The sequence below is a fragment of the Asterias amurensis genome, chromosome 11 (assembly GCF_032118995.1).
Source record: "Asterias amurensis chromosome 11, ASM3211899v1".
In the NCBI taxonomy this organism is placed as follows: domain Eukaryota; kingdom Metazoa; phylum Echinodermata; class Asteroidea; order Forcipulatida; family Asteriidae; genus Asterias; species Asterias amurensis.
In genome coordinates, this window is record NC_092658.1 from 9506619 (window position 1) to 9532645 (window position 26027).

The 26027-nt window shown below is 39.3% G+C and overlaps 1 protein-coding gene across 2 annotated transcripts; it reads right to left on the minus strand.

Annotated features, from left to right (window-relative positions):
- Positions 1-10208: 10208 nt before the first annotated feature.
- On the minus strand, positions 10209-25412 carry LOC139944194 (tRNA-splicing endonuclease subunit Sen54-like). 2 transcript variants are annotated; one of them, XR_011786929.1, is made up of 13 exons: positions 25356-25412; positions 25098-25144; positions 23295-23409; positions 21925-22077; positions 20796-20859; positions 19948-20031; positions 19577-19672; positions 19345-19394; positions 17303-18636; positions 16991-17051; positions 16229-16345; positions 12926-13278; positions 10209-11324 (listed from the first exon to the last, which is right to left on the minus strand). XR_011786929.1 is itself a non-coding variant. In XM_071941160.1 (12 exons), the coding sequence occupies exons 3-12, from the start codon at positions 23309-23311 to the stop codon at positions 13125-13127; spliced, it is 2130 nt and encodes a 709-aa protein (XP_071797261.1). In that variant the 5' UTR covers positions 23312-23409; positions 25098-25144; positions 25356-25412; the 3' UTR covers positions 10209-13124. The 2 variants fall into 2 exon arrangements, 1 of the variants encoding a protein (XP_071797261.1); XM_071941160.1 differs by having other exon boundaries at positions 10209-13278.
- Between the last annotated feature and the right edge of the window lie 615 nt (positions 25413-26027).

Consider the following 26027-nt stretch of genomic DNA (forward strand, 5'->3'; position numbering starts at 1 on the left):
ACAACTTATTGTTCTATGTATTTTTTATACAGTTATAACATAGGGAAGTTACTGTCAGTTTGGTCAGTTTTGTGTCTGAATTTTCGTCGAGTTCCGGTTATTTCAGGGAACATGCGCGCGCACAATCAATGACCTCGCACAGTAACCTTTGCTGTCAGCTGAACTGAACTTCCGTTTAACTATGCGATATCATACTCAAGTGTGAACGCGGCACAAAAAAATGCTTGATCTCGCTTTCGGGATCTGGTCCTCCTTGGATCCTTGTAGGATGATCTAGTGTAAACGCGGTGTAAATAACCCTGACACTCCTGACACTATAAAACCAATTAACCACTGTAACCTCTTCATGTTGGCCTGATGCCACGATTCCTACATCACACCAACTGTTTAAAAAAATAATAACAACGAATACACTGCAACAGAAGATTAACTTATACCTTTGACTAAGTAATGTGGGAAAAATGTTCCCAAACTCGTGATATTTGTGGTGTACTGTTATAAAATTTGATAAAATTTTAAAAGCCATAATAGCTTTTGCTAAAAGTGAAAGATACAGGTGTTGTAGTGGTTTCGGCAATGAGTGATTTACTTGGATAAAAACACACGAATTACCATGATAGTGTGATGTGATACCATTTAGGCCCTTTCGAAACCACGACTGGCGTTTAGGGCCCGTCACTTATTACGTGCGCTTTCCTTACCGGGCTTCACTCAGGTATAGTCGTATTCCAAAGCCGTTGCCCAAGCTTATCCGTAGTTTCAAAAAGGGCATGGACACAGTGACCTATTAATAAGCAAGTTTGTCCATAAGAAATGAGTTTAAAAAGACAGAATTAAAGAATACATTCTTTTGTTTCTGGAATTGAAATAATACGGGGACTTACCAAAGATTTTCAAAATGTAGCCTATATTATAAGAGTAAGCGGCTCCTATTCCAAAACGCAGCAAAGAAAGACTGTATATGTTTGACTTCTCCATACGAAACAATCTGCTGTACAGATTTTATAATACGGTTTCCAAGGTTCGGTCAAACAAAGCGAGAGGACTATCAGCCCGGTTCATACTTCCTGCGAATGCAAATGCGAAGCGAATTTGACGTGAATGGGACGTCACGACCCTCCTTTCGCATCGATATTCGCAAGGGAGTAGAGCAGAGGGCAACTGCTGCGAACTTTTCGCTGCGAATTTGTGACATCAAGATTCGTATCGCATTCGCATTCGCAGGAAGTATGAACCAGGCTTACGTCGGTTGATATTATTTGTTCTGTGCGTCCAAGATAATTTAACATGTGCTTGATTATTCTGTTAAATATGACACTAAATAACATTGTTTATTCTGTACGGACAATGAGTTTCGATTTCTTATCAACGATACAATGTTCCTGTCCTGTCAAGCTTCCCGGGACCCGTGTTGACTCTTGAAGTGTATCCCCCTGTTGGTCCCGTGAGTGAATATGAGTGCGTACCCCGTGTTTTGTCACATTGATCCAGCCATAGAGTAAGGAGTTACTCTATGATCCAGCATAGGGATCACTAAATTCCCGCATTTTAAAGGAACGCGTTGCCTTGGTCGGTCGAGAAAAGCATTTGTAGCAGTTTGTTATAAAATGCATATGATTAGAAAGACATTTTAAAGTAGAATAAAATGATCCACACAAGTATACGACTCGAAATTGGACGGTTTTTCTTTGACGTCGCGAACTAACACGGTCGGCCATTTTATGAAGTCAAAATTACCGACCGTGTTTCTTCGCGACGTAAAAGGAAAACTGTGCTATTTCGAGTCATACTTGTGTGGATCATTATATTCTTCTTTAAAAGTATCTTTCTAACCAAATGCATTTTATTAAAAAAACTGTTTATAAATGCTTTTCAAAGACCAACTCATCCGATCCAAGGCAACGCGTCCCTTTCAAGTACACTGATACACGCTGGACAGGAGGGATACATCATGGTGTCTGAATGACTTTTATCTGAGGCTAGTCACTGATCAATCAATCTGTCGATCTCGCTCCCCGTTGCTCCTCTTTTTCTTCAATAATATTTAAATAAAGGTAAATTGTTCAAAGAAACACTCTCACTCTACACTCCCGCGGTCGTCTTCGTTGATCGGAAGCTGATTTAGAACACGTACTGTTAAAGGCAGGATATAGGCCTAGCAAACGAATGTTTTGTTTTGTTGTGTTTTGTCTTGATTTAACATGTTTAATAATAATTTATCAGAAAAAGAAGAAAAACCCGGTGGTTTTATGTGCGAGTTGTTACTAAATGTTGCTGTTTAAATACTAAAACAAAATAACATTTTTTCCTGCACAGTTCAGTATGAATACAAAAGCTGTTACAATGGGCATTGAGCTGGCTAGTATTGGGGACAAAAGTTCGTTGTTAATAAACATCGGTTATGCATACTTTGAACCATTCAATTAATGAACCAAATGTTGTTTAACCCATATTCTTATAGACTTGGTGGATGGGTGCCATTTTAAAACTACACCTGATAACACCCTTATTTAAAATGTCCTCCTTCAGCACGTTCATTTGTAGTAGAGAATACTTTTAAAAAACAACCATTTAAAACAACCATTTTTTTTAATTTGCCCAGAAAAGACTTTCTACCATTTGCCGAAATGGTGTGCCGATACAAATAGAGTATTGGCTCATGACAGGTTTTCTACCTTTTTCCGAAATGGTATGCCGATCAAAACCAGTGCTGGCCTATATACTGGTTTTCTACCATTACCGAAATAGTATGTCGATACAAAACCAGTATTGGCCCACTACAGGTTTTCTACCATTTGTCGAAATGGTATGCCGCTATAAAAACAGTATTTGCCCATTACAGGTGTTCTACCATTTGCTGATAATATGGTGTGGCGCTATAAAAAACAGTATCAGCACATTACAGGTTTTCTACCATTTGTCGAAATGGTATGACGCTATAAAATCAGTATGTGCCCATTAGGCCTACAGGTTTTTTACCATTTGCTGATAATATGGTGTGCCGCTATAAAAAAAACAATATTGGCCCATTGCAGGTCTACAATTTTCCGAAATGGTATATGCCGCTACAAAACCAGTATTGGCTCATTACAGGTTTTCTACTATTTGGTGATAATATGGTGTGGCGCTATAAAAAACAGTATCAGCACATTACAGGTTTTCTACCATTTGTCGAAATGGTATGACGCTATAAAAACAGTATGTGCCCATTAGGCCTACAGGTTTTTTTACCATTTGCTGATAATATGGTGTGCCGCTATAAAAAAAAACAATATTGGCCCATTACACAGGTCTACAATTTTCCGAAATGGTATATGCCGCTACAAAACCAGTATTGGCTCATTACAGGTTTTCTACTATTTGTCGAAATGGTATGACGCTATAAAAACAGTATGTGCCCATTAGGCCTACAGGTTTTTTTACCATTTGCTGATAACATGGTGTACCGCTATAAAAAAAAACAATATTGGCCCATTGCAGGTCTACAATTTTCCGAAATGGTATATGCCGCTACAAAACCAGTATTGGCTCATTACAGGTGTTCTACCATTTGCTGATAATATGGTGTGCCGCTATAAAAAACAGTATCAGCACATTACAGGTTTTCTACCATTTGTCGAAATGGTATGACGCTATAAAAACAGTATGTGCCCATTAGGCCTACAGGTTTTTTACCATTTGCTGATAATATGGTGTGCCGCTATAAAAACAATATTGGCCCATTGCAGGTCTACAATTTTCCGAAATGGTATATGCCGCTACAAAATCAGTATTGGCTCATTACAGGTTTTCTACTATTTGGTGATAATATTGGTGTGTCGCTAAAAGTATTGGCCCTTTACATGTGTTCTATACCATTTGCCGAAATGGTGTGTCGCTACAAAAACAGGTTTGACCCATTACAGGTTTTCTTCCCTTTTCTATGAAAAATTAATAACAAGTTCAATGTCTTCTTCCGTATTTTCGTTCTTAAAGGGTCAGGTCCAAAACGGCGGCTATATTATGGCTACGGCTGGATCGCTGCGTCATCATGCGTTGAGGTATAGCAACATCATTAAAAACCGTCATAGCCGTAGCTGTAGCCGCCAAATCATAAAGGCCTTGCAACCGAAAAACACAGTAATCATGGAGCCAATGAAAAGACACCGTGCAATCATTTATTCTAAGTGAATCGGTCATCGATGTATACAGTAGAAAAGGTCGCTGAGAATGGCAAATTTATCTCTTCATACCAGATATGTTGTTATAAGAGGACATCACAACAAATAAAAACAAATCAGAAAATGAGATTCAGACTTCAGAATGTACTCTTTTATAAGCACTACCTCTTTATAACGCCTTCTTTAAAGCGAAAGCCAACCATGTAAATCGCCAACAAAAGAAATTGTTCAGCCAGAATAAAACAATCACAAACAAAAAACCAAAACCCCTTATTGCAAAATGATTGAAATATTTATTGTCATTTTCTGCTCCTAGCTGACTGTAGATGCAATTCGTTTCTTTGTTTCCTGTATTGTTTTCACTGAATGGGTTGCACGAATTGGCTTTCCCGATGACAGACCATTTTGACATGGTGACACGAACTTCCAGATTAATCAAGCCGCGTCTGAATTAACGGACGGCTGTTGCGTGTATGCGTGATTCAATATAAACTTCGATGACTAAATTGTGCAAAAATGTCCACATGTTTGCTATTTAAACCATATTATGTTAGGATACACCAAGTGAGGACAGGACAAAGGACAAAGAAAGCAGGTAAGACATATGTACAATATGATGATTTGAAAGGCATGATACAATAGTGTATCATGCTTTTCAAATCATCATAATTATTGTACACCATGCCCTGAACTTCTCTCTGAAGGGGCGCAGCACTTTTCCTTTAGTGAGGGCCACTTCTTATGATGAGGAAAATGTACATTTAATTTAAAAATGTCGACCAAAGACATTGGCAACATCAATCAAACTTATAATTTGTTTCACATTTTTCGTTATTTCTTTTGTTAGACATTTCAATGGCAATAAATGATCACGCTCATTCTACCTCATTGCTTATGAAACACACTTCACTTTAGATCGACTGGTAACCCACAAGCCAAGCCCCTTCATTCTTACATTGTATTACTGTAATCATACATATTTATTTATTAATTTCAAAACTTTGGACACTAAACACACGTTGACCAGGAGTAGTCCAGACAGGTAAATTAGATGTAAATTACATTTTCTTCCTTCATGGTTGTGTTGGCCTTGTCTCAAATTGTCTCATCTGCTTCATTTGTCCTTTCTCCGGTTACAATTCCTTGGTTGTATGTTTGTTAGTCCGTAGGTGAGGGAAGAAAAACATTCTGATTAAGGGCAGTGGACACTATTGGTAATTACTCAACATAATTACTGGCATAAAACCTCACTTGGTAACGAGTAATGGGGAGCGGTCGGTATAGTATAAAGCATTGTGAGAAACGGCTCCCTCTGAAGTGCCATAGTTTTCGAGAAAGAGGTCATTTTCCACGAAATTGATTTCGAGACTTGAGATTTAGAACTTGAGGTCTCGAAATCAACCATCTAAACGCACACAACTTCGTGTGACAAGGGTGTTTTTTTCTTTCATTATTATCTCACAAGTTAGATGACCGATTGAGCTCTAATTTTCACAGGTTTGTTATTATTTTTATGCATATGATGAGAAGACTGGTCTTTGACAATTACCAATAGTGTCCACTGTCTTTAACCTGACACCTAAATATAGTCATTTATCTGCTGTTTACAATCGAATCATTGTGGACAACTTATATTTCTTATCTCATGTTATACTGGGTAATTTCAACAATACCATGTGCATTAATTGTAATGAATAGCAGCATTGAAATAAATGTTATTGAATATAAAACAAAATGGGAAGTTTTTATGTTATGGTTGTACCCAAGCACAGTCTACTATTAGGTATGGTGACAAGGTAAATGGATATATATCAATGGTTGATTACTGTTTATCCTGACGTTGATATGGTTGCTGGTATCGCCATTAATTTGTTATCCAAAAACTTTAAAGGGATGGTATGCACGTTTGGTAATCACTCTTGAATTGAATGGCAATAAAATACAACTTAAACTTGGTTAGAAGTACAGCAGCTTTCGATAGTATAAGTCATTTTTGAGAAATATTTCAAGTAAAATGGCTACGGACATTCGCTCCGGATTTGGGGGATATTTAAAAAACGCGACCACCTTTGGAAATGAAATGTTCATATTTTAATGCATACATCTATATTTATAAGGGATTAAAACAATTGAACGGTTCCGAAAACCGAATGTTTAATTTTGCCTTTAACATTATGCCGTCTGCTATAGCAAAATGTCAACTTCGTGAAATTGCCATTAGGGCCAACGTCAATTAGATCCATGCTTCATAATACGATTGTTATAATAATACAATGTATAACGGACGTCACTTGGCTTGTGGGTTTCCAGTCGATCTAACGCGTACTGTGTTTCATAAACAATGAGGTATATGGAGCGTATCTTTGACGGGAGTCACAAATTGCCCTCGAATTAATATGAAAACAAAATACGAAAACAAAACTATAAGCTTGATTAATGTTGCCAATCTTTGGCCGACGTTTTTATGTACCGGTATGTATTGTGTACGATGCATTTTTATAAAGTTCCTTGCGCTCGAAATACGACTATAAAAAATTTCACACAAAACCTTAACATTTCATTGATAGTGTTCGCATTTTGAGGAAGGCGATTTCGTTCACGCGAATGCTGAATTTAATTGCACGGCCAGCCGTCGTTGTAGCTTAATAGAGGAACTCAAAGAGGCCCTTTTCTGCTGGATGATAACACCGTTTCGGCTTTGTGAACAAAATTCTCAATAGTTTTCTCTCAGCAAATTTGATATAAATATAATATAATGATTTTGAGCTGTACAGTCGATGATAATTATTGTCATCGGATGATTACCTAATGCTAAAAACAATACGCATTTTATTAGACTTGTGGACAAGTCGTTCCACAAGTCTACATTTTATCGCAACAGAGGGCGTCTCAAAGCGCTCATTATTTTTTCTGCAAGGTATGCTTTCAGAGCTACGTTTGAAAATATTTACACTTACAAGGTATTGTGGTGCAATCTGCAGCCAACCATGCCAGAAATCACTGGGTTGGACCGCTTACTCTTTACGATCAAGCCCCTTCCACACGAGAGCAATTTAGCAAGGGTCCCTTGCTAAATTGTAGCATGGTTGTAAGATTTTACAAAAATGCACCTCGTGTGAAAGGACAATTTTTTATTTGAGTGTCCAAGGTCCCTTGTCAATAGCCTATACTTGGGATCGACAAAACAAAACCACCCCATCCATAAAGGCGATGCGATCAAGCACGAGGACACAGTGGTGTCCCAACTGGGACTCGAACCTCCACTCTGCTGGTCAGAAACACCCGAGCCAGTACTTGGCCCCTCGCCAAGACACACTACGTAGGGCTACCGTGCCTTCAAATTGATGCTACGAGTTGCTTTCGGTAATGTGACATACGAGAGAGTTGTCGGTGGGAAAGAGCTTTCTCTCAGAAGAACTTGAAATGTTCGTGAATGGACTTCAGATGCACTTTTGAGTAGCATTCCAATACTGCCTGCCCCTCAGTTTTAATAAGATTCCATTTAGAGTGAGCACCCCTTCTTTTGACCAAACCCATTCAAGTAAAATACACTCTTCCTAACTAGTACACACTCCTGCCGTTTTTTAAGATGATAACTAGTGAAAAACTTTCGGTTTGTTTCAGTCGTTCGATTTTCCTCTCTCCGGCACGAATATTGGTAACTACAAACCCTTCCTTAAACAGGGACTCCAAATAAGATGTATTGAATTCTTTGTTAAAGATGTTGGGGGGGGGGGGGGGGTGTTACTGTTAGATGAAAAAGGGTCCCACCGAGATTTGAACACGGATCTCTGGATTCAAAGTCCAAAGTGCTAACCTTTACAACACGGGCCTTTGTTGACGTCTAGACACAGAAATGCATCTCAACTACAAGTTGATTGACCAAAATTGAAGCTTCTTATTCAGAATTTCACAAAAAGGATAGAAAACTTGACGTTTTGTTCTTCTTTCATGAACAACATCCAATGAACGATCCACAAAGAGGGTCCGTAGTCCAAAGTTAATAAGTGGGTTGATGAAAGCTAACCATGACTGTTTACTCTTTTCTGCTCAAATAACTAAAAAGCATTACTAAAAAGCCTTTGTTAATTATTATTATTATTAAATTAAACCTAGACTTGAGCAAAAATAATATCCACTCGAACAGAGTGACAATACTCCCCTCCTCCTCCTCTAGAAACTAGAGGACCATCTGCACTTCATTCAAGTATTTCATGTTTCGGTAATCGCATTTTAGGGGGATCTAGCTTTCTATAGACATATTTGGATAATTTATAAAGTAGTGTCGATTTTATCTGACTTGTCAAACCGCACTGAGGAATTCACGGCTTCAGGCACTGCACACCTTGGGAAAATGTATCCATACTTCATACCTCCATGCTTCAACTTTGTAAGGTTTACCGCCCTTTTCAAATAGGTAAGTTCACTCAGAGAGAGACACCGCCGAAATGTCTGAAACTTGGGTCTAGATCGTAGGAGGTACCCACCTTTTGGTCAAGATTCCAAGGAGCTTTTGTGAACAGTATCCTCAGTGCTAGATCAGTAGACCAAAGAGCCGGTGCCAGATGCAATTGTGTCCGCCATGCAATACTGTCCACTCCAGACACTTTTGCATATGCAATCGTGTCCGGGGCTATGCAAAAACCGTCCGGTGGACAGTACATGTGGATATGTGCGCGTGTAAGCGAGCGTGCATGCACTGAACATACATACTATAATATGCAGCATGAATATTCTCACGTACATGATTGCAGCGAACACCCAACGGCCGAACCCCATGCCATTCATGACATGCACTTAGCTTTAAAAACAAATGGCGAACGTGTTTAATGGCGTTTAATTTACTGCAAGGACTGTTTTGCACGGAAGGCACTAAATACTTAACTCCACAGCGGTTCGGCCCATCGGAGAATACCCGAGCAAGAATGACCTTATTACGTCATTTTGCATATGCTTGCATCTTTTAGACATGAAAATATTAACAACCAGGTCCTAGTGGTTAGTCTACTCTTATGTAACAACTCCCTAAACCTGCTGCTACAAATGTACTTAAATAAAGAGGTCTGAAGCAGTGCTTGCATCTTTTAGACATGGGTTAGTCCACTCTTATGTAACAACTCCCCAAACCTGCTGCGTGGGGGATCGTCGCGAACCGTGCCGGAATGTTCCGAGAGCACACGAAAAGTTCCGAACCGCTGTCGAGGTTAGTTTTTAGTGCCTTCCGATTTGAGTGCCTTCCCCTCCGGATAGTATTGCACAGAGGACATAATTGCATGCGACACCGAACTTATTTTTGTAAAGAGAAAAAAGAAGCTATTTTTTGTTCACCAGAATACAGATAAAAATCAGACATTGCTCATCCCTTCACATCATTATTTAGTTTAACTTTTTTTAACAAGGTGTTCGTAAATTTAGTCATGTAAAATCAAAATTCAACTCCGCAGAGACAGACACAACTACAGATTTCTGCGAAAGCTGCTTCGAGTTCAAATGCTTCCTTCCGCCATGATTCAAGCTAGCATAGTGATATTGAATGAACACCTTTCTTAAATGCACTGCACACGTTTGGTACTTGTCAAAGGCCAGTGTTCTCACTTGGTGTATCCTTTCATAAGCATAAAATAACAAGCCTGTGAAAATTTGGGCTCAATCGGTCATCGAAAATGATGAAAGAAAAAACATCCTTGTTGGACGAATTTGTGTACTTTCAGATCGGAATAAAAGACTTCTAGCTAGAAGCCTTTTAATATTTTAGTGAGAAATTACCTTTCTCAAAAACTCTGTTACTTCAGAAGGAGTCGCTTCCCACAATATTTTATACAATCAACGGCTCTCCAATGCTCGTAAACAAGTCAATTTTTCAACATTTGTTTTGAGTAGTTACCAAACGTGTACCACATCAAGTGGGACATGAATGACTGAGGAGCTTTCAATTATAGAACTTGATGTTAAACGGAGAAAAACAGCCATTAAAACAATACATGGAAAAGCCGTCAGTCTTTAGTAATTTATACTGTTTTGGTATCATTTTATTAAATTTTACCTTTTCTTCAACACTATACCTTAAACACCACTTATAGCTATAAGCATTACAAAATTAGCCACCCATTATGTACAATATAGGCCTACATCGCGAGTATAGACAGAACATATACATATACTTGTAAGTACTTTGACAAGTAAAACACAAATCAATCATTGTAGATTTGAAATCCGTATGAGATTTGCGCATAAAATATGATTTAATTGTACTATTTTACAAAACTAAAATACCAAAACATAAACTTGGCTTTAGTCACTGCTTTTGTCAGTTTGATACGGCCTTGTTAAATAATAGCCTTCGCTATTTCTATTGGCCAATTCTTTATATTATTGTTTAGGCTTTGTACTGTTTTCATGATGTGTGGAAATAAATGTAAGTTTGAATTGAATAGGACGGCACAGTGGATTTTTCCCTGCATGTCGACTATTACGGTAAATTTTGTAGTTATTATCTTCATTGCATCCGTCCTTCATGATTATATTCATCGATATTTGTTTTCTAGTGTAAGCTTAAATTGTTATTGTCGACATGAAAATAAATGTTCATTGAATTGAATTGAAATCATGTCTTGGATCAAGTTTAGGGTAACGACCGCCATCTTGTATAAACTAGCGGTAATCTTTAGTAACTACAATGTACTCCTATTTCACTACACAGAGACCAGACTATTTCATTCCCACCAAACGGTGGCCATCACTTGACACTACGGCTTGTGCAAGTGTGTGGAAAGTTGTGTTGGTCGAAAAAAGGGAAACATTGTTTACAAATTAAGTTGACTTAGTCGTGACGTCATCTACATGCTCACCAGAATACGTCTCTGTCTAACCACATTACAAGATTCTACCAAATCAGACTTCTACTTCGGCTTTCCAAACATTACACCTTAATAAATGTTAGGGCAAGAAGGCTGAGACTAGCAGGTCACTGTCTCAGACATGATGAGCTGGCAGCGAGCAAGCTTGTGCTTTGGGCCCCTACTCAAGGTCACTGTTCCCGAGGTAGACCACAGACTACCTATGTGGACACCTTGTGCCGGGACTCTGGACTGCGTCGGGAAGAGCTGCGTACAGCAATGGAGGACCAACGTGTCTGGAGAGCCATCATCCGATGCTCCGCATCGACTGAATGAATGAATGAATGAAATGTTACAAGTGATGACGTCATCAATTTGAAACCTCACATTACGCGGTGTACTGCCAAAAGGCAGAATTGTTATTCTGCCGCTTAGTAGATTGGAAGCAATCAAAAACAAAATTCAATCTATACATTACAAGGCATCCAGAGTTAAAATTTACATGATTTCAAGCACACTGTGATAAATGATTTATTCAACTATTCCAAAGTTAAGGTTTAATGCCAATGACCATATCGTGACGCTTGTTGATGAACATCTTTATTTTCAGGTCTCAGTATAAAGTACAATTTTTGAATAGGGATTCGTTTGTTTTTATTGTTAGGTGTTCGCACTCGGCCAAGAAATCCCCCTTGATTTTGATCGGTTTTGTTTTTAACTTCTTACTCTTTCAATTCAATGGTTTATTAAAAATCTATTCAATTCGCTGCCAACAGCAGATTTACATGAACTTCCTCTCCCTGCCAGTGTTTTGTTTCATAGTTTGCCGTTTCCATGGTATTATAATATCGAACCATATACTAGAGGGCTCTGCTGTTTTCAACTGGGGTAACTGACGCTCAAATCCATATAAATGCACAGCGCCCTCTGTTGAATTCTTACAACAATTGAAGTCCAAATAAAGACAAAGGCTTTGTTCTTACTATTTCAATCCAGTGCAACCTCAAAATTTGTTTAACTATAAATCCTCATTATGTACGAACAAATTAAGAATCCAGCTCTGATCAACAAAAATATGGATCAGAAGAATCAGTATAATAAAACATGCTGCATCTTCCTTCATTACTTTTATGTTAACTTCCAAATTAGTTATGTTAGGCTCTAAACAGTGGCTGTACATTAATAGTGTGGGTCTTTAAAAAGTCAGTATACTTTTGCGGCCGAGCAGTCTAGGTCTCTGTAGACTCAAATTCTGTAAGTTACAAAATTTGAGTTTGAATCCTGGCCTGTTCAGCTGCCACACTTTTGTAGTCGGTATACTTTTGGGGCCGAGCGGTCTAGGTCTGTGGACTCAAATTCGAAAATTACAAAATTTGGGTTTGAATCCTGGCCTGTTCAGTTGCCACACTTGTGTCCTTGAGCTAGGCACTCTATCATAATTGCTTCTCTCAACCCAGGAGTACAAATTGGTACCAGTGACAGCTGGGAAGTATAACCTGGGATGGACAACTGGCATCCTGTGCAGCGAAATTTAAGAATTATTGTCAGTCGTTTAATGCCAATGAAACCAGATAAAAACACTGACCTGATGAGCCATAGTGGCTAGTGGCCAGTGAGACAGACTTTACTTTACTCACTTTTAAAAGGTAAGGTATGTAGGTTTAGAATTGTTGGGAAAACAGCTGGTATGCTCTCTTTTAATCAAGACATGATACAGCCATGATTATGTAATACAGTATACATGTATACTGCTTTGAACCAAGATAATGTACCACATTAGTGTGAAGTATTAATTGATAGAATTTTCCTTGAAGACCTGCTCACCGGACCAACTGTCCATCTACCAGTAACAACGTTTATACACAATACCCAAAACAGCGTACAACGCAACACAAATTGCACAATGCACAATTAACACCAGCAGCTTACCTACACGAATATCATCATTGAACCAGGAAATTTCAGTTCAGACCTTGACTGATTTTGTTTTCAAAAGTGCATGTTTTTTCCCCCCGAGATTATTAAAGATTTGTACGCGATCAATCTCAGTCGCAGTTGTGAGTAAGCAACGAATGACAGGTGATCCATCAAGAATGATCAGAATCAAGCCAAGCAGATAGGTTTGTTGTTATCCGAGAATAATATCAGTTGTCAGCTCGATCCCTTTGAGTGTATAGAATGTTATATCACCGTTATCTACAACAGCAACCAGGAGTGTTATGCTACTAGCCTGCTGTAGAAGGCGAGCTAGGGTCAAGAGATCTGGAACAGGGTCGCTGACTCTGTATGGGAAAGAAAAGGGAAAAACATCAAATGACTATTGACAAGTGGCATATTTTTTTGTTAAGAAAATACTTCTTAAAGGAACACGTTGCCTTGGATCGGTCGAGTTGGTCTTTGAAAAGCTTTTGTAACCATTTGTTATAAAATGCACATGGGTAGAAAGATGTTGTAAAAGTAGAATACAATGATCCACACAAACATGCCTCAAAATTGCGTGGTTTTCCTTTTACCTCGTCGACTAAAACGTCGGCCATTTATGGGGGTCAAAATTTTGACTCCCATAAATGGCCAACCATGTTAGTTCGCACAGTAGAAGGAAAACCACGCAATTTCGAGGCAAACTTGTGTGGATCATTGTATTCTACTTTTAAAACATCTTTCCAACCATATGCATTTTATAAAAAACGGTTACAAACGCTTTTGTTTTGACCAACTCGTCCGATCCAAGGCAACGTGTTCCTTTAAGGGTTTTACTGCACACCTGTGTATTATGTGTATAATCGATGCTTTTCGAGTCCTGCAGAATACTACTACTACTATTCTTAAGCCTCAAGAGTATTATTTCGATTCATATAATGCCTTCATTATCAAATTAAGATAAACTAGAAATTGAGAGTTTGTGTACAAACTCAGGGTGTTCGGGTGAATGGTCAAATGAGGTCACGTTGTGTACAACATTTGTAGAACATTACAAGAGGTTTCATGTAGTGAAAGAATCTTGTACGTAGCGTTTGTGGTTCTCAAGATATGAATTTTTCAATTATTTACCGTTTATTTAACGTAATGACGTCATCAATGACGTCATCATTCCAAAAAAGTTGCGGGTTCATCTACTCATGAAGGTTCATGTTTATGATAAGTCTCAAGTTCATAGTAGTTAAACATTTTGTTCAAAATCGCACGAAGAAAGATGAGGCGAATCCCAGCGTAGTGGAATTTGAATTACGCGCGCCTTCAACGGAGTCTGCATGTGTATACACAACCCGTAATGCCCACAGCCACGCAGTGCTGTTTTGTCGTAGAGCATGGATACAATGTAGGCCTACATGAACTACACGCACACACACCCACAATACAATAGTAGCATTCACATACATGAATGGCGATACTATCTGGTTTCTACGCGTAATGAATGGAGGTCAACACAAACGCGCGCTTTTACGACCAGAAGGCAAAATTCAACTGCCATTATGTTTGTGCAAAAGTTTGAGCAGGATAACTGATCTTCAAACTGATATTCAAATTTTGCGAATATGATATATAGTTCTTGAGATATGAACTTTTGAAATTTTGTACTTCCGGTTTCAACCGGAAGTAAAAGTCACATGAGGTCACGTTGTGCACGACTTTTGTAGCTAATTACAAGACCTCTTATATGCACCAAATATCTTGTGTGTGGCATTTGTAGTTCTCAAGATATGAGCTCTCCAATTTTTAGCGTTTTTTGGAACGTAATGACGTCATCAATGACGTCATCATTCCAAAAATGTTGCTGTTTCGTCTACTCATTAAGATCAATATATATGGTAAGTTTCAGGTTCATACAAGCTTTAGTTTTTGCGAAAATCGCGCGAGAACGTTCGAGGAGAAGAACACGCAGAAAAAAAAAAAAAAAAAAAAAAAAAAAAAAAAAAAAAAACAGAACAATAACAATAGTTGTTCGGCTGGTGGCCGAACACCTAAATATAAGTCTTCTTATTTTGTATATTCCTTTTAGAAAAAGAATGCAAGTGCCAGCAAGCCAACACTGGTGTATGAACACAAAATCTGATAGGGTTTTGTGACTACAACTAGCCCTATAGTACTACTATTTCTGCTGCTACTACTACTACTATATACTTTTATAGCGCACTTATACGCTACGGTGCTATTGTCCTTGCAAACTGTTAAAACCAGGGTAACATCACCAAGACTGATAAAGATACAAAATATGAAAATAATACATTCACAAGAGCAGATATTATAATATGAGAAACAGCGGCAAAAATACAAGGATACAAAATTACAAAAAGAATATATATTCACAGAAAGAATGTATTTTCACAGAAGCAGATATAATAACATGAGGAAGGCAATCACAAAAAATGACAGAAATCAACAAGTTGCAGATTGGGGTTTAGCACAGATATTTGAACAAGTGTGTTTTCAACAAGGATTTGAATTGCGAAATTCACACTCTATGACCGATGTCATGGAGATGGTAAGCAATCGTTACATTGTGCATCAGGGAGCAATGTTTGTTGGGAGAGGGTTGGCAGAGCCCCTCGCCCCTCCCCCATGCACACATACTCAGAGCCATAGCCCCCCCCCACTGCCATCCCAAAATGTGATTGAAAAATGCACAGATCAATTAAATTTTCATGTATTTTCAATTCATTTAGGTAAACAAAACACAAGGTAGTGAATAATGATTAATATCTTACAAGCAAATGCAGTAATTATAACACAGTGAGGTAATACAATATGAAACAAACATTAACAAGCAAAGGCAATCATATAAAAACCAATAAAAACACATGGTGATGGAGTTGGAGGGGGCCAAAAATAAGCAAAGCTTGTCGAGTACAGACCCCCCCCCCCCCAATGAAGAAAGCAATACCACAATTCTATTAGGCAGTGAATGGTTTGATACATTCAAATGGAAAAAATTATGTCTTTGCTCCTGCTTCTCACCCCCAACCAGATGACAGTGTCCGGTTACGCTATTGCTGGTGAGCACACAGTCTTGCTTAACACAGAAAAATCCCGCTAAGCAGAATAAAATTACCAGGCAAAATAGCATGTTGTGATTGTGTAAGCACAATATTATTAATATTATTATTGTGTATGGCTGATCCTTGCTTCATAGAAGACAAAACTGGCAAAGCCTTTTCTGCTTAGCAGCACAACGAAACCGGGCCCATTAAGTTTGAAAGGAGAACCTACATGTATAATTCTAATGAAACCTACTTTGCAACTACGACGTGAAACTTAGGTCTCCCTGGCTGAGTTTTCTTGAAGGTCGGACTGGGATGGAAAACGTCAAATGCTAGCTTGACATTATTAGAGCCCTGTGTAGGAGATAACCTAGAGCATGGACAGAGACACGGAGAGAGTGAGTGAGGGGCCTGCAATTAAAATGCTGCAACAATTATGTAGGTATGTGACTGTTTGAGAAAGAGAGGTTCTGAAAATTAGAAAACCAGACCTTATTTTTTTCAATTTTAGGCAAGTCGCCAGATACACCGCTGCCACCTACTCCTAGGTCTGAACAGGGTTACCCGTTTTACAGTCCATACGGATATAGGTATCATAAATCCAAAGCCTGCCTGGTAGAGCAGAAAGCACTAGCTCCCCAATTTTACAGAGCAAGTGTCACGACCGGAATTTTAGCCCACACTCTGCTTATCAAACACCAGAGCTTGAATCCGGTGCTCTTTCCGCTTGGCCATGACACGCACAAGTTATCAGAAGAAGTCTATCACTTCAAAAAGAATTTAAAGATTTTGTAATAACACGAGCCATGTCTCTCAACCTTGAGATAGTGAGTTCACATCTGACGAGAAAATCTGAAGGTGAAGTGATGTCATGTTCACTGTAACCATTTAGCAATTAAGAATGCCCACTGACCGGGATCAAGCAGGTTTATAATGGCTGCTTGTGCCCCAAAATAAGTATTAAAATTAGTAGAGAGGGTCAGAAGAATGTAACGGAGGGATGATAAAAACTCACCTTGTATGTTCTGATGTCATGTAGGAACTTGAGATAACCTGTAGTTTATTAAGTATATTGCCTGTAGAAAAAAATAATTAAATCAAATAGTTTCAATTAAATTTATCTAGTATCAAGCCATTGGAACACTGTTAATAAGCTGATAATAAGCAATCAATCCGACTGTAAAAGCCACGTAAAATATAAAGATCCTGAAAAAATTACCCCAAGAACCTACCAGAAAAATATTTCAAAATGACACCAGTAAAGAATGACAAAAGGAGAGTACACAAAATACCAAGTCATTAGTCAACAATCCAAGGTAACACTAACCTGTGTAAGTTGCATCACCCGGCCGTACTAAGGGCTTGACATCACCACGCCAGAGATGATCAACAGGGCTATCAAAGATGTCTTGGTCAGCTCTCCGGGCTGCCTCCTCCATCGACAACATCTTCTTATATTCACTCCAGTTGGTTGGAGCTCTTCCTTTGTTCAGGTGTGTGTTGTTTCCTTTATCCCCCGCATTGCATCCGGTCTTTCCTTTAGAGGAGCAATCCTTCAGCATCTCACCGGAGGTGGCGATCATGTTAGCGGAAGTGTTCAATAGGTTCTGAGAAGTCTTTATGAGTTGCTCTGCCTTCTCGTTCTCCGTTGAGCACTGATCGTGCCTTCTTGAAGCCCTGGATCTACTCCTTTTCCATGGGTTCCCATGCTCAATCGGCTTATCGGCAAAGTTGGGAAGCTTGATCGTCTGGAAGTTCCAGCTGGAGTATGGACTTGAGATAGGATCATTGTCTGCATTATCAATCAATGATGGCAAGAAGGTGTCCAGGACATCATCGATATTAACGGAGGTACCTGACGGGTAGGATGTGCCGAGATCAGAGCTCTCCCAGTGTGCGCTGGCCGGTTTGATCAATTTGTCAAAGTTCTCCTTCTCCACCTGGTAGTTGATCCGCTTCAAGCTCGAAAAATCACACTTGGTCGGAGAATCTTCAGACGACGGTGGCCTGTTAATGACCTTTGCGCTGTCCAAACTCCCATCTTTGACGCTATCCGAGAAGATCACAAGGTCCTTTTCAATTTCAAGTTTGACTCTTTTCGTGGGACGTCTTAGAAGACTATCTCCATCTGTTTCTGATTCTGTTCCACTGGTACTAGTCTCCAAGCTCCTCTTCAAGGGGTTCATATCCTTTTCATTAGACTGCATGAATCTCTTATGATAATTCAATAGATTAACCGAAGCACCGTACACAAGGGGCTCTGGCTTCACAGGCTGCACCAATACAGGACTGTCAGAGTACAAGGAACTTTCATCGCCAGACAATGGCAAGTTGTTGACGATGCTGCTGGTTTCAGAGCCTGGCAGGAGCGGGTTAGACCGGCAGGTCATTGGATCCCCGGTGACCGCCTGGTCGTTGGAAGCTCTGCTTGAGACACCGGCAAAACTGATACTACTCGTGTCGTTGCTGGTCTGCTGACCATCAGGCAGGGACGTGTTTGATGACGTGTCGCCATAGCGACCCATCTCACCGCTTTTGATATCCGTCTCGTTATCATCCCCCATCTGCTGGAACCAGCCCTGGACTTTGCGGTAGACTTTCTTCTGATTGTGACGATACTGATGGAGCCGGATTCTGTACTCGTAGTCAGTGATGTCATTTCTATAGGGACAACAAACATTTTATCAAACTTGGGCAATTTTCTTTAAATTTTTACACTTGGGACCTACAAACGTCTCATCTGAAGGACGCAGTAATAATGCCTCAGTGTCTTGCTCAAGCACACAAGTGTCATGAACCCGCACTCTGTTGATCAGAAAGCAGGGCTCGAGTCCAGTGTCCTTATCGGCATAACCACAACAAACCACAATGAAAACCCCTTAATGGGAAAAAGTGGATAGTAAAGTGGGCTATAGACCGTATTGAATAACCCCTTTTTGCTATGAAAAGTCGCTTGTAGGGCAAACCTATGCGCGTCCAAACGCATTCATCATCGAACCACGCAGCTCGCAACATTCATGGTTCGATTTCTACGGCACACGCAAGCACACACGCACGCACACGCGCACAGACCCCATCTTGTAGGTCAGATATTTGAACGGTGACATCATATTCAATACGGTCTATTGGAAGAATTCCTCAATCATTCTACAAGAAGCCTGCAATTTAATCTTTTATAAGGCAAGGCCACATGCGTGTTGCAACACTTCCACTGAAGATTTGAAAGTCTGTTGGAAAGTTTTGAAGGGGCGGGTATCAAGGCTAAGACAGGGGCAACAGCCGCCATGGCCTACATGTAATTCTGGGGCCTGCAACACAATATAAAATTGATCTGTTTTTGATAACAAATATTTAAGTTTAGTCACTTACTCTCTGTGCCTAGTTGTTATGTAGCCCAAGCGCATCAGATGGCAATACACCTGCAAAAATACATTTGTAATTTCAACTAGATTTTATAAATATTTTGGTAACATTTTAATTTCATAAAATACAATAGTAAATCTTGGCTAGCCAGTCTCACCCTCAACCCACACCCTCAACCACCCGGCCTTACCCCTAACCCCCAACCTCACTAAACTGAATTGACACCCACGCATCATACCTGGTAATGTTCCAGTGAGAAGTGTTCTGGGATCATGAGCTCATACGCCTCTTGCTGTGTCAAAGGAACACCATGGTGCATCAGCTCCATACAATTCTGTCACACAGATTAAGGAAGAAGAACCTCAATTAAAGGCACTGGACACAATTCGCAATTACTCAAAATAAATATTAGCATTAAAGCTTACTTGGCAACGAGCAATGGAGAGCTGTTGATAGTATAAAACATTGTGAGAAACGGCTCCCTCTGAAGTAACATAGTTTTTTATCAAGAGGTAATTTCTATATGAAACCAAGAACTAATCTCAGACACTCTGCAAAACATATTCACACAAAAAGAAAATCCTTCAGGAGAACCTCATATGACCTTACCATTTCCAGAAGGAATAACCCTTCCTCCGCATACACATATTTCTTCCCACCCGAGTGGTAACCCATAGTTTGCCAGAATTTGCCCTGCAGAGGAGAAAAAATATCCAATTAATTTAAGGTTCTTTAAAATATTGTCATTTACTTTTTTTAAAGGCCATTGGACACTTTCGGTAAACAGTATTGCCCAAAGGCTCACACTTCGTGTATCACAACTTATATATAAAATACCAAACCTGTGAAAATTTAAGTTCAATCTGTCATCGGAGTTAGGAGAAAATAACGGGAAAACACACCCTTGTTTCCGCATGTTTCGCCGTGTCTTTACATGTGTTTAAAATAAATCCGTAATTCGCGATATCGAGAATTGATAATTGTTTTAATGTGTTCTCAAAAAGTAAAGCATTTCATGGAATAATATTTCAAGAGAAGACTTTCACCATAATCTTCTTTAAACCCTGTTAATTATTTGTAAATCGGTTAACTTGAATTTTTTGTTCTGTTCCGAAAGTATATACTGGCTTTAAGAGAAAAGAGAAAAATGGCGATAATTTTAGCCAAATCCCCCAGAAAAAAAGAGAAAAATAAAGCAGGTTCATGGCTCTTGATCAATCTTCGATTATCTATTCTCAACAACCAAAACCTCTTGTTAATGTATGATGTTGCAATTAAATAACGGTTAAGCTATATAATCAGTCTAACATCGTCACATTATTTTCTGTCTGCAGGGTAAGGAAGCCAGGGCAGACACAGTGGGGAGTTCTGCCCTGGGGCAAGTCTGCACATTCGTCAATTTCACATTATCTTAAAAAATGAAAGAATTTCCTTTGTTTTATTAAACCTTGTTCTACCTTTTCAACTTTGACCTCGACCAGCTCTTTACAAGTGTTCCATTCTCCGACTGCCAGGTTTCCGCTGAAAGGGAATCCACGTTCAAATTGATTTAGTTAACTGAACTGTAAAAATTTAACATCAAACTTACTCCCTGCCACTTGTTGCCCTAAATGATTTATTCAGAAATGCAACTTGGTATTTTGCACAAAAACAAAATTGGGAATGGCCAACCACACTTAACTTTGTACAGCTACAGGTATAAGCACAGAATTGTGGTTAAGCAAAACAAGACTATCCTTACCCGAATAAGGTTACCAGCTAAATCAGCATGTCCAACATACCATTTGTGACTGGTACCATGCTCATTTTTGCATTGCAGACTTTTTTAAGCAATTAGTTTCTACTTGAAGGCAGTGGACACTATTGGTAATTACTCAAGATAATTATTTGCATAAAACCTTTCTTGGTGACGAGTAATAGGGAGAGGTTGATAGTATAAAACATTGTGAGAAACGGCTCCCTCTGAAATGACGTAGTTTTCGAGAAAGAAGTAATTTTCCACGAATTTGATTTCGAGACCTCAGGTTTAGAACTGTCAACCATCTAAACGCACACAACTTCGTGTGACAAGGGTGTTCTTTTCTTTCATTATTATCTTGCAAGTTCGATGACCGATTGAGCTCAAATTTTCACAGGTTTGTTATTTTATGCATATATTGAGATACACCAACTGTGAAGGCTAGTCTTTGACAATTACCAATAGTGTCCACTGCCTTTAAAGCAGCTATGAAATTGGGCCCTTGTAAGCAGCTCCATGAAACTGAAACCAGCCTTAGCTCAAAAGTTGCATACCATGACCCAATTTCAAAAATCCCGTCAGCATAAAAAACTAGCCAAGCCCAGAAAAATCTTGCATAGAGGGCACAGGTAACCAGCCAAAATTCCATAAAGTTTCAATTGTTACAACTGGTGCCCCACTTTTTTTTTACTTAGCAAATAATAATAATGATAACAATTTAATAACAATAAGACTTGTAATGCTGGGTGTTCAAGGCGCAGAAAGTACGTTTCTAAGCAGTACTTTCTGCCTAAAAGCTGTATGAAATTGGGCACTGCTTAGCAAAATAGTCTCTCTCAAGTACTCACAGCTTAGTGACTCTCTTTTCTTGAAGTAACCCATCCTGTTGCTGATAAACTCTCTTCAGTTTCTCCAGATCTGTAACCCGCAGTCGGTTCTCTTTATGGGCTCGGCGAGGGAGCCAGGTGTTAATGTGCCTGTAGCTCAGTAGCTCCTCTGCACTGTACGGCAAACGGAAAAGGAACAAGGGGATCTTCATAAACCACAACTGTCACTCAATACTCTTTGAAGTGTTCTGCCCACAGTTAAGTGGTCAGTGTCAGAAAAATCGCTCCAACACTCGGAATTCCTCAAAACTACCACTAGGAAAATTTTCTCTATTTCCAAACACCACACATAATGTTCTGAACCTTATTCCATAGCAATGATATATACAATAGAAAAATTACACAACTGACTTCTAACAATGCTTTACCGTCCGTTTTTCCCCCATGGTGGTAAAGTCCTTCATTCAATTTTATGCACACGGCTCACTACATGTAGGGTTTGCCCTCAACTCTTTCAGTGAGTGGCCGGCAGGACCATTTGGCTTGTCATGCCACACGCCTATCATCTTGTTCACTTGTGCATAGTTTATAACATTTTTTGAAAGCAGGCCTATTGACCCCTTGCACGGGCGTCACATGCGGCAACTGATGCCACGCTCACCATGTTGGTGGGCAGTTAGGTTTACGTGTATTAACGCCGCGTCGCCTAAAATGCGCACTTCACTGCATAGAGTTATATATGAAAACGCACAGTGAAATTGCCCACCAGTATGGCGCATTCAAGATTTTTCTGATGATGACGTCAAGTGAAATGGGTAAATAAGCTTCGTTTTTTGTAAGGGCAAGGGCACCATTTTCTTCCTGTTCAAGGGCACCTTAGGAGGACATTGAAAATTTCTACTGTAGCATTTAAAGGTTACCAATGCAAAGACCAGGGGGCTTGGAGGCAATCACCTTTGTTTGCCTCCACGAAGTATCACGCCTGAAACAGACTGGTCCTCATGTGTTTAAACTGGTAATGCCCCGTCTTGCCCTACTGCCACCTCGCTGGTTATGCAAGTTGCCATTACCTTTCTCTTTTTCGACACCACTAACCAAAAATGGTCTCAATCAGTGAGTAAATAAGCACAATTTGAGATGGATTTCCAAACAAAAGAGCCCTTGGCACGTGGCCTAAAATAACACGCAGGCCACGGAGGCAATGGCCTCTTGGCCTTGGTGTCCCTTCAAAAGTTTCCCATTGACTTAAAGACTTTCCAATGAAAGTGCCCTTTACAAAGTTAAAATGGCCTTGCCCTTTCAACATGTTCAAAGATGAAATTCCAGGTCTGGAGCACCCCCACCCCCCAAATCCCCTCAACAAATTAAGAGCAAATCAAACGATAACTTACCTTAGTACATCAGCCATATTGAAAATGAGTTCAGTATCTTCACATGAAGATCAGTCTCACCTCTTGCTCAGGTTCACGCTGTGAAAACCTCTTTTTTATTGAGTGAGCTCCTTGCCTTTTGACAGCAATCAAAGGCCATTTTAAGGAAAGGAATGTAGTTGAATGTTTCTGGTTACTATAAACCCCTCCAAGAAATTTTTTTGGGAGCCATGGTGTCCCCCCAAAAAACAAAAGGGCAAGAAAAAATATGGTGTTTGGTTTAGTAAAACTATTGTCATTCGTTCGATTTTTGTTTGTGAATGCTCATGAACCCCCCCCCCCCAAAAAAAAAAAAAATCAATCAAATTTTCACACAACATGCAAGTCAATGAGATGATCACAAACATCACTACACAATAGCATTCAAATGTATTTTGAGAGTGTAGTAACATTGCAACTATGTCGGGAGAATGAAGGGTTAGAGATTATTGCAAACTTTATGTTCAGAAACTTAACCCCTTTCTCAATCGGCTCACAAATGGTTTTCTGGGATATAGTGTTGGATGACAACAATAAACACAAACTTCCTGAATAACATTTTTTTTTTTACACAATATTAAAAAAAACAAAATTAACAACAATAGCATGCATAAATTAGTACAAAAATATAAAGAACAACAGACAATTTGTAGTTGGTAGGCCCTACAAGTGTGTGTTTGTGCAAAAAGAACATCTATCGACGATCATCTAAGCTTGATCTGCCTTCTTCGGCCTCAGTGAGTGTGACATCTTGCATGGGGTCTATTTTCAGTGACGTACAACAAAAATACAATCAATTTTTTTTTTTTTAATAAATCAAATCAAAAAGTTTGATAGTTGTTCTTTCCTTTTTAAATTTATATTTAGTTTGTTATAATGTGTGACTAAATGCCAAACAGAATAACTGAAACCGATGGCTGGTCGATTTTGGCATCCCCAAAATAGATGTCAAAATCCGCCAACCACACAACAGTAGAGCGCGGTTTAGCAAACACATACAGATACTGATACATCGACACTTTGTGTGTTCACGTGACGCGTATCCGCGACTACCGTATTTTGTACACACGTTAGGAACGGATACAGGAGCTCATCCATACACATCGTAGAGAAACAGACAGTTTTGCAGACTTTTAGTTGTCTTTTTGTCCCAGATCAAAAACATTTCCCACCGATTACTTTCACTGGTACCATGCTTGATGAAGATAGCAAATTGTTAATCATTTGTAAGCAAAATCGTAAACGTTGAGAAAATGCAGTCGGAAAAACACTCATGATAGAATGGGTGCGCCCTCAACTCAATGACACATCATACCTATATTTTGCGAAACATGACCCGTATCTGTTTCTGTATCGGAATGCTTGCGAAACTTCTCTAGTGCCAGTGCCAGGATAAGCGGCTAGGCTACGCCCATTTCCTAGTTTGCACATCAAAGCCTACGTTTTGGCATGCTAACTAGGAAATAAGCGTAGCCTAGGCGCTTTACAGCTTGGCACGCCTACGTTTTGACGTGCAAAATATAGGTATGTATCATCTTGGAGGTAGAAATCATTGAGCTGAGGGCACTCCCATTGTATCATGAGTGTTTTTCCGACTGCATTTTCTCAACGTTTACAGTGGGCAGCGGAAGAGGAACAAATTGTTACGTCAAGCAACAGACTGTGGTAGTCATTATGATAAATAAAGAATGTATTGGTTCGATTGGGTAAAAGGAGTGAGAAAAGGTGCATCTTGGATTTGATATTGAGACAGAAATCAACAGAGAAAACTGTTAAAGTACTCACCTCGGTCTCAGCACATCCGAACAATCAATCCCAGCTGTGAGTGTGAACTGAAAGACCCAATAATATTGGCAATATAAAAAACAACAAAACAGTTTATAGTGAAACAATTTTGTCTAGCATGGTTGGAATACCTATAGTTTCACATCGATAGCTTGACAATGATGTTACGCGTTCTTGACCACCTTATGTCACACACACATTACACACAGCTAGGCAAAAGGTTAAGAAAATGATCAAAATAATGGAAATTCTACTCACGTGTTCGTCCACACCGCAGACGACCGTGGCCGCGATGTACACGTTATAAAAAGTGCGTATTATTCACATGCGACGACACGTGAGGCCCCAAAGAAAAATAATCTTGTTACTTATTTACATTTCTGCACCATTTTTGTCGAAGGGCATTTATCTCGGTACACTGCACGCGTAGAACCATGTTGCACAGCCAAACTAAGTGAAATCAACTCTAGATACTAAAAAGATACGTACAAATTTATATGTGTTTTGGTGTTTTATCTATTAGATGGAATCAAAAGTCTGAAATTATCAAAAGTCTGAAATTAATTTGTGTCACAATATATTGTGACTTAATTGGCAAGAAACACAATATTTTTTTTTCCACGCTATTTTTAGACTTCTTTCCAAGTCTCACGTTTCCGTTTTGTAATAACTATGGAAATTACATTTTCCCCCTTTTTTCTGATATTGTTAATATTCCAAGTATAGTGGACGTAAACTTTCCCTCGGCCTTCGGCCTCAGGAAATAGGTCGCTCTTCTGGTCACTCAAAGCATGGAGGTAGAATGCTCAAACTTTTCAAAGCATCTCAAAGTCCCTCGGAGCTCGGAGAGGGTATTTTAACGTGGGATAAACTAATATGCACACACATGCAATGAGGTAACTAGTGGAGGTCCCCCTCTAACTAGTGGAG

Bases quoted from the DNA above. Each gene is read 5' to 3' on its own strand.
- LOC139944194 (XM_071941160.1), bottom strand. The intron at 16,346-16,990 runs GTGAGTTTTTAT...TCCATGCTCTAG, and splicing joins ATGACATCAGAACATACAAG to GTTATCTCCTACACAGGGCT. The intron at 13,279-16,228 runs GTAGGTTTCATT...TTTCCCATACAG, and splicing joins TTTCACGTCGTAGTTGCAAA to AGTCAGCGACCCTGTTCCAG.